Source organism: Hylobates moloch, unplaced genomic scaffold, assembly GCF_009828535.3.
Source record: "Hylobates moloch isolate HMO894 unplaced genomic scaffold, HMol_V3 SCAFFOLD_2, whole genome shotgun sequence".
Lineage (NCBI taxonomy): Eukaryota > Metazoa > Chordata > Mammalia > Primates > Hylobatidae > Hylobates > Hylobates moloch.
The window spans coordinates 46,470,497-46,482,941 of NW_026652277.1; the positions used below are offsets into that span (position 1 = coordinate 46,470,497).

At 33.2% G+C, this 12,445-nt stretch overlaps 1 protein-coding gene across 6 annotated transcripts in view; it reads left to right on the plus strand.

Annotated features, from left to right (window-relative positions):
• MAPK10 (mitogen-activated protein kinase 10) overlaps positions 1–12,445 on the plus strand; it is a 326,039-nt gene that overhangs the window by 267,160 nt on the left and 46,434 nt on the right. For 5 of the 6 annotated variants that reach the window (XM_032146621.2, XM_032146549.2, XM_032146272.2 and 2 more), the window contains 2 exons: positions 8,254–8,436; positions 10,332–10,456. In XM_032146621.2, coding sequence (XP_032002512.1) covers positions 8,254–8,436; positions 10,332–10,456 — 308 coding nt within the window. Of the gene's footprint in view, positions 1–2,352; positions 2,379–8,253; positions 8,437–10,331; positions 10,457–12,445 lie in introns of those variants that run through there. The other variant, XM_058433145.1, reaches the window with a different exon arrangement.

The window sequence follows — 12,445 nt, forward strand, 5'->3', positions numbered from 1 at the left end:
AGGGACAGCATTAGGAGATATACCTAATGCTAAATGACGAGTTAATGGGTGCAGCACACCAACATGGCACATGGATACATATGTAACAAACCTGCACATTGTGCACATGTACCCTAAAACTTAAAGTATAATATAATAATAATAATAATAATAATAATAAATGCCTGGGGTCATAGGCGTACACCTTTTAAGCTTTGCTATGTAATATCTAATTGATTTCTAGAGTAACAGTTTATATATGTAGCTGTCTGCTCCACATTCTCATCAACTTTTGCCATTGTCATATTTATTTTTAAATTTGTTACCAACCCCTTGGATATAAAATACTATTTCACTGGAGGTTTAATTTACATTTCCTTGTCTACAAGGGAGGCTAAGGATCTTTTCCTATGTTCATTGGCCACTAATATTTTCCCCTGGTAAAATATCTTTTTTATAAAACAAAGAATGAACACACTTTTTTCTATTGTGCTTTTTTTTTTCTGTTGATTAGTAGACATTCCATATATAATTTGGCACCTAATTTTTGTGAGTTTTATGTGTTGCAAATATCCTCTTGTATTTGGATTATTTTCCCATTTTATTTTATAATAATTTTAGAAGTTGGCAATCTGTCTTGTCCTATAATTTATATGTTTTATGTCTTAAGAATCCTTTTATAACACTATATTGTGCTATAACTTTACTGGAAATATTTTAAAGTTTAGTCTCTTACATTTAAATCATTAGTCCACATGGAATTGATTTTTTTGTGTATGTGTGAAGGAAGGTCCTACTTTATTCCAGTTTCATTTATTAACTAACTTACTCTTTCTTCACAGATCTATAATTCTGTCTCTAATAAAGTTTCCACATATTTGGGGGGGGATGTTAAGTCCTGGGCTGTATATTCTGTTCCACTGGTTTGTCTGTCTCTGCATCATGAACACCCTTTCTTAATGAATATAAATGTATGCTCTGCACTTATATCAGGTAAGGTAAATACCCTTCGTTCTTGTCATCTTCAGAATTATCTTGACTCTTAATGCACCATTGCTCTTCTGTTAAGATTTTAGAATTGGCTTACTAACTTTAAAAAAAAGATCCCTATTGGTATTTATTTTGGAGTTGTATTTAAAGCTCAATTTTTTATAAAATGCTATCTTAATTAAGATGATTCTTTTAATCTTTCTTCTGAACATAAAAGGATCTTGGCACATGTTCATTTAGGTAGTTGTTGTCCTGACTTAAATATGCTATCTATGTTCAGTATTTTAGTTTTCTTTTTGGGCTCATAAATTGACAATATTATGATTTTTTTTGCATAAAGGTAGTTTGTTTAGATTCACCCTTATGATTGCCATTTGTTTGGCTTACCACTACTTCTTACATTTTGACTTTTTATTTTGAGATTATTATTTTTTTCTCCCGAAGTACGTATTTTGGAAGTATCTTTAGTGGAGTCTTTGATAATAAAACTCTTATTTTTAATTGAGGTCCCCTTACCTGAAATATAGTTTAGTTAGATATAGAATTTTACATCGAAGTTTATTTTATTTTTGGCATTTTAAAGATATTATTCTATTTGCTTTTTCTTTACAGTATTGCTGGTGAACAAAGAGTTGTCAGTGTAATAGTCATTTTAGGAGATAATCTGTCCTTTTCCTTCATTTGGGATTTTTTTCTTGGTCTTTGATTATCTGCTGTTTCTCTACTATGAGACTAAGCATGGATTTCTTCTTATTTATCTTCCTTGAGAGTCATTGTTTCCTAGATTCCAACCTTTCTTCAATTACTGGAATTTCTCAGTTGTCGTTTCTTCGAATATTTTATTTTTTCCATTCTTTATATTATGTCTGTACAAAACTCTGGACATAGAATAGACATTTATTTATAACATAAATATTTTTGAGCACCTATTATGTACTGGGTACTTTTTGTCTCCAGAGATATATTAGTAAACAAAACAGACAAAAATTCTTATTACCATGATATTTACATTAAAAAGTGCAGAATACTAGAAGAAGGTGATGATAGCTACAGAATAAGAGAGACCAAAATGCTAGGATGAGGGCAGGGATTACTTCTATCTTCCTTTGTAAATTTAAATACCAAAAGTTTTTTCAAATATGCTTTAAGTGGCAGGTTTTCTTGACCTCATATAAGCTTGATTGCCTCTTCTTAACTTCCATTATATGTAGTGTTATATACAGAAGTGAAAGTAACTTTCCTGATTTGGTCTTACAAAACAGAGTACGGTGTCCTTAAATTTCTCTTAAGTAGATTCTATATTTCTGTTAGTGTAGGGTGTTTGTATTAGCTTCTTTGTCTATAATTATTTACCAAATTGAAAAGAACTTTAATATTTTTCAGCTTTAAAATAGAGATGCCAAATTACGTGATCTCCAAGGCCTCTTCTCATTTTCAAAATACTGTCACATGCTGAGAGAATCAAATCCAGCATTTTTGAGGTCAGAATATCATACAACTGAAGGTGGGTGCTATTTACAAAAAATAAAATTACCAGTAAAATATTAGCCTTGTAAGAGGCCTGTGCAAATGGAACACCCCAAAGATTAAACTTCAATAGCTTAATGAAAATTCTGCCATTGCTACACACATTAATATATATTGGATTTACTTGTATGTTACATGTCTCTCCATTTTTTGATTTGTAAGTAAAGGTAGATTATAATAGTGAATAGATTTATATCATGCTTCAAACATTAGCCTTTGGATATTCCATGTCCCTTATTATAACACTAGCAATGTGCTAGTGTCAGTGTACAAATAGCCTTTTACTTAATTGGCCAGCTACATGTTTTGGATGTGTTTTGGCTTATAATTCCTCTTCCTATGCTCATTTATAATTAAAACAGATGTTAGTTACAATTGTTCATTAAGTCACTTATTCATATTTCCTGTTTCAGAATCTGACAAGGACTTTTGAGAAGAAAAGAACATTTTCAAATAAAAAATACCCTAAAAACATTTTTCTTTTTCTTTTTTCGGGGGGGTTGGGGAACAGACTTTTGCTCTTGTTGCCCAGGCTGGAGTGCAATGGCGCTATCTCTGCTCACCGCAACCTGTGCCTCATGGGTTCAAGTGATTCTCTTGCCTCAGCCTCCTGAGTAGCTGGGATTACAGGCATGCACCACCACACCCAGCTGCTTTTGTATTTTTAGTAGAGACGGGGTTTCTCTATGTTGGTCAGACTGGTCTTGAACTCCCGGCCTCAGGTGATCCCCGCCTTGGCCTCCCAAAGTGCTGGGATTACAGGCATGAGCCTCTGTCCCTGGCCCCTAAAAACATTTTTAAAGAAACAAAACAATTAGAAACATAACCATGAAAATCTAGATTCAGAACGCTGTCATATGTTTGTGTGTGTGTGTGTGTGTGTGTGTGTGTGTGTATACATATGTATTTCTTTATCATTGTTTTTAGAAAAAAGTTCTTTTAACAACAAATTTAATCACAAAGAACTATAATTAGTACTTTCCATGGGTACTACTCCCCAGGTAATAGCAGCGTACAATTTCAGTTCTCCCACAGATGATGAGGGGCAGAATTCTTCTCCCTCTACTGGGAGGCTACATGCGCCACTTACTATAATTTCCCATGGCCTTTGCAGGAAAATTACGTGGGGCAAAGAAATAAAGATTAGCACTTTTGTTTCTCCAAGTATTCTCAGCTGAATGACCCCCAAGTTAACAAACAGGTGTGGAATAATCCTTTGGTGAATTTGATCCTATTCTAATTTGTGTCATAAAATTGAAACATGTTAGTATTTTACTCTTACATTTGGACTTAGTAACTCACAAGAGACTTTTTAGTATATTCTACATTAGTATTTCTCAAAATATAATCCCATCCTTGATTACAATTACCACTGGTGTTTTTTATGATATCAGCCCAGACCTGTGGACTCAGAATCTTGTAGATCAATGAGTAGGGAGGAGGGATATGTATTTTTGTAAGTTCCCTGCATTACGAGTATTCAAGTTTGGGAACCACAGTTTAATATAATGATGCTTAACACATGGCACATGTGCTTCAATTTCCTTATTGTGCATCTGTTGCAGACATTACTGATTGATCACAAAGTTCTTTCCTACAGAGCTAATATAAAGCCACACAAGCCTACTCAACATTGTGCCTAAACAGCTGTTTGGCATGCATGATAAAAGCCTTTCCTGGAACTATTCTATACCGACATTGCTATTAGGCAATATTGTCTTTAGGAACACAGCTAAGAATTTAGAGATAAACACTGATGTTCTTTAAATTGCAAAGAGAAGTCAGAAAATTTCTGCACGAAGTATTGGATATAAGGCCTAAAGCAGAGTAGAAAGCAAGTCAGAAACTATGAGGTGTTAGCTCTGGAAATCACATTCATAGTAACAAAAAGCAATCAATGACAGAAGAAAACATAAACAAGATATAGTCATTCAAAGGAAACAATTGGATGAGGCCATTAAATAGTTCCTTATGATTCCACTTAGTAAGTTCTGAAGGCTTAAATGTGGATGGCATAAATTATGTTCATAATTTTGACCCACAATACGCAGAAAAGGATTAGTCTTATAAGGGGCCTGTGCAAATGAGAGGCCCAAAAATTGCCCTTTTCATACATTATGTTCAAGGCATTATTGTTTTAGAAAGTTCCCTAACAAAGGAAGCTAAAGTAAGAGAAGTGCTTGAAATATAAGTTATTATTAGGCCGGGCGCGGTGGCTCACGCTTGTAATCCCAGCACTTTGGGAGGCCAAGGCGGGCGAATCACGAGGTCAGGAGATCGAGACCACGGTGAAACCCCGTCTCTACTAAAAATACAAAAAATTACCCGGGTGTGGTGGCGGGCGCCTATAGTCCCAGCTACTCGGAAAGGCTAAGGCAGGAGAATGGCGTGAACTCGGGAGGCGGAGCTTGCAGTGAGCTGAGATTGCGCCACTGCACTCCAGCCTAGGCAACAGAGCGAGACTCCGTCTCAAAAAAAAAAAAAAAAGAAATATAAGTTATTAGCTAATTGATAATATTAATTGGAAAAATTTTCAATCTTAGGATTTCAGATACTCATTTTTACTATTCATATTTACTTTGTTTTATTCTATTATAATATAATACTATTTATTGAAGACCTTAGTAATAATCACATTTGTACATTATCTGGACATCATGCCCTACTTATAAAATTGAACTTCTTACAATATAACTCTACTTTTATGTAGTCAATTTAGAATTATATCAGGTGATTTACTGTCAAATAATTCTTATTAAATGCCATTTTTCCATTTGTATTCAATGCATTTCATAATTTATGTTAAGGGTGATAATTTCTGAAACAGCACATCAAAAATATAAAAACAAATATACTTATTGCTTTTCTGATAACCTCACAGGGCTAAGATCTGTAAATCCTCACTTTATGTGGTATAAAAATGATAATTTATGGGTATTCTAAAGCAAATAAATTCTTCTACAAAAAATGGTTTTGGTCATTCTTTAAAAACATATTTACCATGTTGACAATTAATACATAATCATAAAATCTAGTTAATATTTTATGTACTTTAAAAATGTAATCATTGTGGAAATCTGTTTTCCCATTTAAAAATCACCTTATTTTCTATATAAGATATTAATAAAATTAATTGTTTTACAGGAATATGTTGGCCTGATAGACTAAGGAAGGGGCTTCAGAAACATTCTTTAAGAGAGTTGCTTGTGACAAAACACACCATTAATTTTATGGCCAGATTAAAGCAATTTTTTACCATATCAATTCCAAATTTACTCTTTTTCTTACTGGAATACTTGAAACAAGCACCAAACATGGAAACAGGAGATAGGATTTCCAGTCTTGGTTCATGTTAGGTTAATTATTATTATAAAGAAAAATCATGTGCTCAACTAAATTGGACATAGTTGTTCATATTCATATTCTATGAACATCTAGAAAACAAGTACTTACCATATCTAGATATACACACACATATGTTTATGGGAAGAAAAATCTTGAAATGGATTGGTTAAAATAAAGACACAGACTTTTAAAGATCACTGTAACTCAGATTTGCAGTATGAACATGTAACTATTTCATTGGCAATGATAAAGATTCTTGCCACCCTTCTTTTTGTAAACCATTGCATCAAGTATCACAACAGTGTTTCATTTAAAAGCAACCTAAGGTAGGAAAGAGCGCTGAGTGTGTCTCTAGATTCTAATTATGATTTATTAAAATAAACTTTTTAACAATTCTTATTTAACAAATTCCAGAATATCTGACTCTCCTTAAACTTTAATATAAAAATATCAGTTTTTTTTGTTTTGGGAGTACTACTTTAAAATCAATTCTTTACTGTATATCTTTATAATTCTAGCAAATGTAATTAGGATATAATACTGTGTTGGGATTATTTTGCCAACTTTGTTAAATGACTTATTTACAGAAAATCTGACATCTTCTTTGCCTCTATTTTAAGTTTGACCTCGAGTGGTTAGAATTTTGAGGAAGTTTGATCAATGATGAAATGATAGCTTGGTAGGGCATGCTAACCTAACTTTAAAAAAATGTCTCTTCATAATTTATAATGACAAGCACTTAGGTTTTATTTAACTACACTAATGTATTCCATTTAAGTATGTCTGAGTACTTACAGCTTACCTATATCCATAGTATTAATACAGGCTCTTGTCTAAGAGTAATTTTTAACTCTAACCTTAATATGTTTTAGTTTCATTATTTCTAGTGATTCTGAATTACTACTGTATTTTCTCATGCACATAATTAGATGAGCTTCTATCAAAGCATGTTCTTGTTTAATTATTGCTACTGCTTTATAAAGGAATATTATTGTTTTTCCCACATTCATTTCATATCTTGATAGGCCATGGTTATATATTTTTTATTCCAATAACTGACAGAATATGTAGTAATTTAAGTTTTATTCAGCCAGATTATAGGGAGGAAGAGGAGGATTTGCAAATTCGTTTGATTTTATCTTTGTTCAATCTCATATCTACTGTGTTTGTATTATATATTTATTTTTGTTGAATACAGTTATCTTTAATCAGGACTGACAATCTTTTTTCAGTCCAAACCTCTTGAGTAGCTAGGAGTAAAGACTTGACAAACTTCAACGAAGTAATATTATTGTAAGAGTCCCTTAACTGTCACACTTTACCTTAGTGGAAATGAATTAACTAACTTAACACCAAAGAACAGAGTTGTAGAAGAATAAGCAATGTAGGAGAGAATACTGCTTGCAGTACTGGATTTAAGGGAATTTCCAAGATCTCTATTATTCACTTACACATGGCGAGGAAATATGTTTGAATCAGTTGTTTCCAGTGGGTTCTTCAGAGTAGATGGTGTTTATCATTATCAAGTCTCTGATATATCGAATATTAATGACAGATGAAAAAGAGAATCTCCGTCATTGAGTGTGTCTGCCACAAGAGCTAGCTCCAATTTAAAAGGGTATTAATTTTCATAGAGAGGTAACATTTTTTTCTGTGGTATTCCCCATGCTTAATGTACTTTCTAAACTTGGATGTACTTGGATAGAAATCTATTGTTTTAAATTGAGTATTCCTCTGTTCACCCTCATATTTCATTGAAAACAATATTCAGTGATGTCAGCAGTAAAACAATAGGTATGAAATAGGTGGCTTCTTTGTTTAATAAATATGATTTTTAGGAATCTGACAAAGAACTAATGAGTTGTTTTACTATAAAAGTTATTTTGATATGCATAAAGATAGAAAAAATTCCAGATTTTTAGAGAAGAAAAAATATCTTAAAGGTAGTTTAGGAAAATGTAAATGAATATAATCTAAAATATTTGTGTACTTGTCATTTTAAAAATATAAATAATTGAGGTAACTTCAGGATAAAAATGTCACTATGATGTGTCATTATATATTTTTCTTCTGAAGCACATGATTTATATAGAAGTTTATCTGCAGAATATGAGATTCATCTCGTGTTATTTGAATGACTTGGTATCTGTACACCCCAAAGACTATTTCATGATATCTTATTTTGTTAAATAATTGCTAGTTTTTCAAAAGTATGTAAGTCTCAAAAGTGAATTTAAAATTTCAAGAAGACTCGTAGCCTGACAAGTCTGATTTTATATTTTCATTATTTGTTGCTTATTAAAACTCCTGTTGCATTAATGACTGTTGAGGACTTTGAGAAGAGTTAGTCTCCCAATTGTTGAAAGGCTAGTGGTCTGCTCTTCTTTTTTCCCTTAACTGTTCAATTCTCAGATATTGACCAGTGGAATAAGGTAATTGAACAACTAGGAACACCATGTCCAGAATTCATGAAGAAATTGCAACCCACAGTAAGAAACTATGTGGAGAATCGGCCCAAGTATGCGGGACTCACCTTCCCCAAGCTCTTCCCAGATTCCCTCTTCCCGGCGGACTCCGAGCACAATAAACTCAAAGGTATGCCCTTCAGGAATGACTTGAGGACAACTATGAGGGTGACGGGCCAAACAAGCACACGGTATAGAGACCTCTATCTCTTTCTCATTGTTTCCTTTTATTTTTAGTTGACACATGATAATCGTACATTTTTGTGGGATATAGGGTGGTATTTTGAAACGTGTATAGAGGTATAATGGTCAAATCAGAGCAATTAGCATAACCCATCACCTAAAACATTGATCAATTCTTTAATTGGCACAGCCTCAAGTTAAAGAGATATTTCTTCAAAGATCGTTCCTACAAAGGGGAGTAGTCATGGATTTTAGAATTGTCTGGATATTCAGGGCCGGGTGCGGTGGGTCAAGCCTGTAATTTTAGCACTTTGGAAGGCCGAGGCGGGTGGATCAAAGGGTCAGGAGATCAAGACAGACCATCCTGGCCAACATGGTGCTCTCTTTCATTTGATATTTTACCATATATTTACAATAAACTGAATATTTTCACCGTTCAACTTCCAGATCAGTTGAGTAACAATATTGATTTGAGATATTCATTTCTGTTAAAACTTTATGTAAAAGACTAGGGGAGGGATAGCATTAGGAGAAATACCTAATGTAGATGACGGGTTGATGGGTGCAGCAAACCACCATGGCATGTGTATACCTATGTAACACACCTGCACGTTGTGCACATGTATCCCAGAACTTAAAGTAGAATAATTTTTAAAATTTACATATCTTTAGAGGTTAAAATTAATGTGTCTTTTAACAATCTTATTAAATAAGTATGCTGACTATCACCATGTAATTTTACAAGTGTTACTGCCCACAACTATAAAATTAATTATGATAACATTTACATAATATAGAGTTTTTCATTAGTGTCTGGTGTAGCATTAGACTGGCTTCAGTCTTTAACTACTGGATTTCATCAAGTCATGATTCCATTGATTAAAAATGCCTGATGATTACAGAATGTTAAAATAAAATTCAGTAGTTGAATGATATTATTTCTATCACATCAATTCTTTGATTGTTTTTATGTATATAAGAAATCTGTGGCTGGGAGCAGTGGCTCACTCCTTTAATCCCAGCATTTTGGGAGGCTGAGGTGGGAGGATCCTTTGAGCCCAGTGTTTGAGACCAGCTTGGGCAATGTAGGGAGATCTTACCTTTACAAAACAAAAAAAGAAAGAAGAAATAGCTGGGCATGGTGGTGCATGCCTGTAGTTCCAGTTACTCGGGAAGCTGAGATGGGAGGATCCTTTGAGCCCAGGAGTTCCAGGCTGCAGTGAGCTGTGATCATTCCACTACACTCCAGCCTGGCAACAGAGGGATACCCTGTCTCAAAAATAAATAAATAAATAAATAAATAAATAAATAAATAAATAAATAAACAAACAAAAACAAAAAGAAAAGAAAAGAAATTTGTATGATACAAACTCTTGTCAATTTGTATACTAAAATTCTGATAATTCCATTGTATAAATAAGAATATAAAGACACACGTGTTGATTAACTTCAAACAGCCGTCCACACATTTGTTGAACATCATGCATTTGCACTCTGTGCTCTTTATTCTGTTTATCCTATATTCATACAGGTTACAAAAGAAGATGACTTTGCTTACATAAACTCTCCAGGTTGATACATTTTACTAAGAAGTTTGAGTGAATAATTATATACTCAAAGTGTTACAACCCTTGGAGAGCCTCAGAATGAAGCCTTAGGCTTAGAGACATGAAGAAACAGGTGTAAAATGCATTTTCTTTTCCATCACATCAAGGGATTTACCTGATATTTGGAAGCAAGATACTATTCCATACTTTATTTTCTTAAATTTCCTCTCTGTCCAACAAATTTCCTTACTGAAATCAAAATCTTACTAATTGTTTTTCTCATTTATTGTTTCAGCCAGCCAAGCCAGGGACTTGTTGTCAAAGATGCTAGTGATTGACCCAGCAAAAAGAATATCAGTGGACGATGCCTTACAGCATCCCTACATCAACGTCTGGTATGACCCAGCCGAAGTGGAGGCGGTAAGAAATAGGCTGCCTTTACTTTGCTTCCACAAACAAATCATAGCTCATAGCAAAAACTGAATAGGACTAGAAGCCTAAAGAATGCACAATGGATTTTTATAAAATTTCTATGTCCAAAGCCTATTATCTGCCCCTCTAAAAGCTATTTTCTTCAACGTATGTTTTAAATACATTTTTTCAGGACTTACTAGAAGAGGGTATGATTTAGTCCAACAAACCTTAGATGTCCATGACACACTACCATTTGTTTCTGTTAAATTGCCAATACTTGTGTTTCTTCTTGTGTGTTTGACTGCCAGTCTCTTCTAATGCAAACTTAGTGGTAGGAAACAACAGAGGACAAGTTGCTTAGCTTGTTTTTTTTTTTTTTTGAAAAGATACCTGCCACTAGTAAAATGTGATACTTAAGAATATTTCAATTAGAAAGCTTTTATAAGACGATTGGTGGCTTTGTGAAACCTTGCATGAACTAGATGAACTAGAAGTGGGTATTTCAGTAACTACATTACTTCAGGTTGATCAGTCTGATGTATCTCCATGTCTGATACCCAGACATAGAGAATCTTCTCAGAAGCATAACTCTTTCTATTTTAAAAATATTTTTCAACCATTTACTATCTTCTATTCAACCTCTTTCTTTCATCTTTACTTCTCTCCTTTCCTCTGTATGGATCCAGGGCTGAGCAGGGCAAGGGGGGCTTGCTGTTGCCCATGTGTGTTCTATAGGCCTCCTGATGAGAATTTCCTTTCTGCACTGCCTTTAAATGTTTCTATCAGCAATGTTACCTTCTCCCATAAACATGAGAAGCTTCTCAAATTCTTAGAGTACCTGTGCTAAAGCATCTCGTATTTTTTTACATAATACCTTCCAATTCATTTGTTTGGATTTGTTCTTAATCTTCATTTGAAATACTGTTTGTTTCCCCAAGGTATTCTTAAGGATATTTTCACTTTCTTTCAGTTTTCTTTCCTCTGCTTCACCATGTGTTTTTCCATGTCAGAGGTGCTAGATTCAAACACATAATTCTCATTTCTTCATTCTTCACTAGAGAAGATATGAAAGATGGCAGTGAGAACTAGGTAGAATTGAACTTTACAGACACAATATTCAGCAGGTCCTTTTCATAATGTAACCCAATCTTTAAGCATTTAAAAACTTCAGAGAAAACACTTAAGTGATTAATGAGTCTCCCAAGTGTGGGAGACTGCACTACATTTTGTTTAAGATCTGCTCTCTTAATTAGTTTTATAATGATGTTGAGATTTCATTTTGCCTCAAGTTAATTTTTAGTCATTTTATTTGATTCTTACAAAATAAAATCCTTACAATTAAATATTTCTGAGCTTAATTATAATGTTCTAAAAATTAATATATATTCTTACAACCAAAATATAGAACCTCTTCCAGTCTCTCACACTTGGGAAATACTTGCACAGATGTTCTTGGGATGGAATGAAGTAATGAAGTAAGTGAGAGAAAGTATGATGTATATGTATACAAAAATTAAGTATAAAAATTTTATCTCTGATGAAATTCAAGAAAATATTTTAGGTTATGTTGATAAACATTTTATATAAATATGTATTATCTGAAATTGTTTCTCCTCATTTATATTGAGGCATATTAACTTATGCCTCAATATGTGGCATATTTATTTTTTCTTACATCTAACTTAATGTGTATAATCTGTTTTTAATGGGTTGTGGCCTAGAGTTTAATTAGAGTCATAAAGTCCGCATTTGTAATTCACTTGTAATTATGTTGCCTATAAAAGAGATAGTTGCTTGGAATCTATAACATTTTACTGAATAGTATCAATGAGTTTTTAAATTTATTTTAACTTTTTATGAAAAACTTCTTTGTAGAATGAAAAGATAAAATTTAGGATGCTAAAATAGCTGGAGCCTTTTTCTTAACCACTTTGATATTGGCCATGCTGGGGCACGGATAGTAACAAGGCAGGATGTATGAATTTTAGGGGAAGG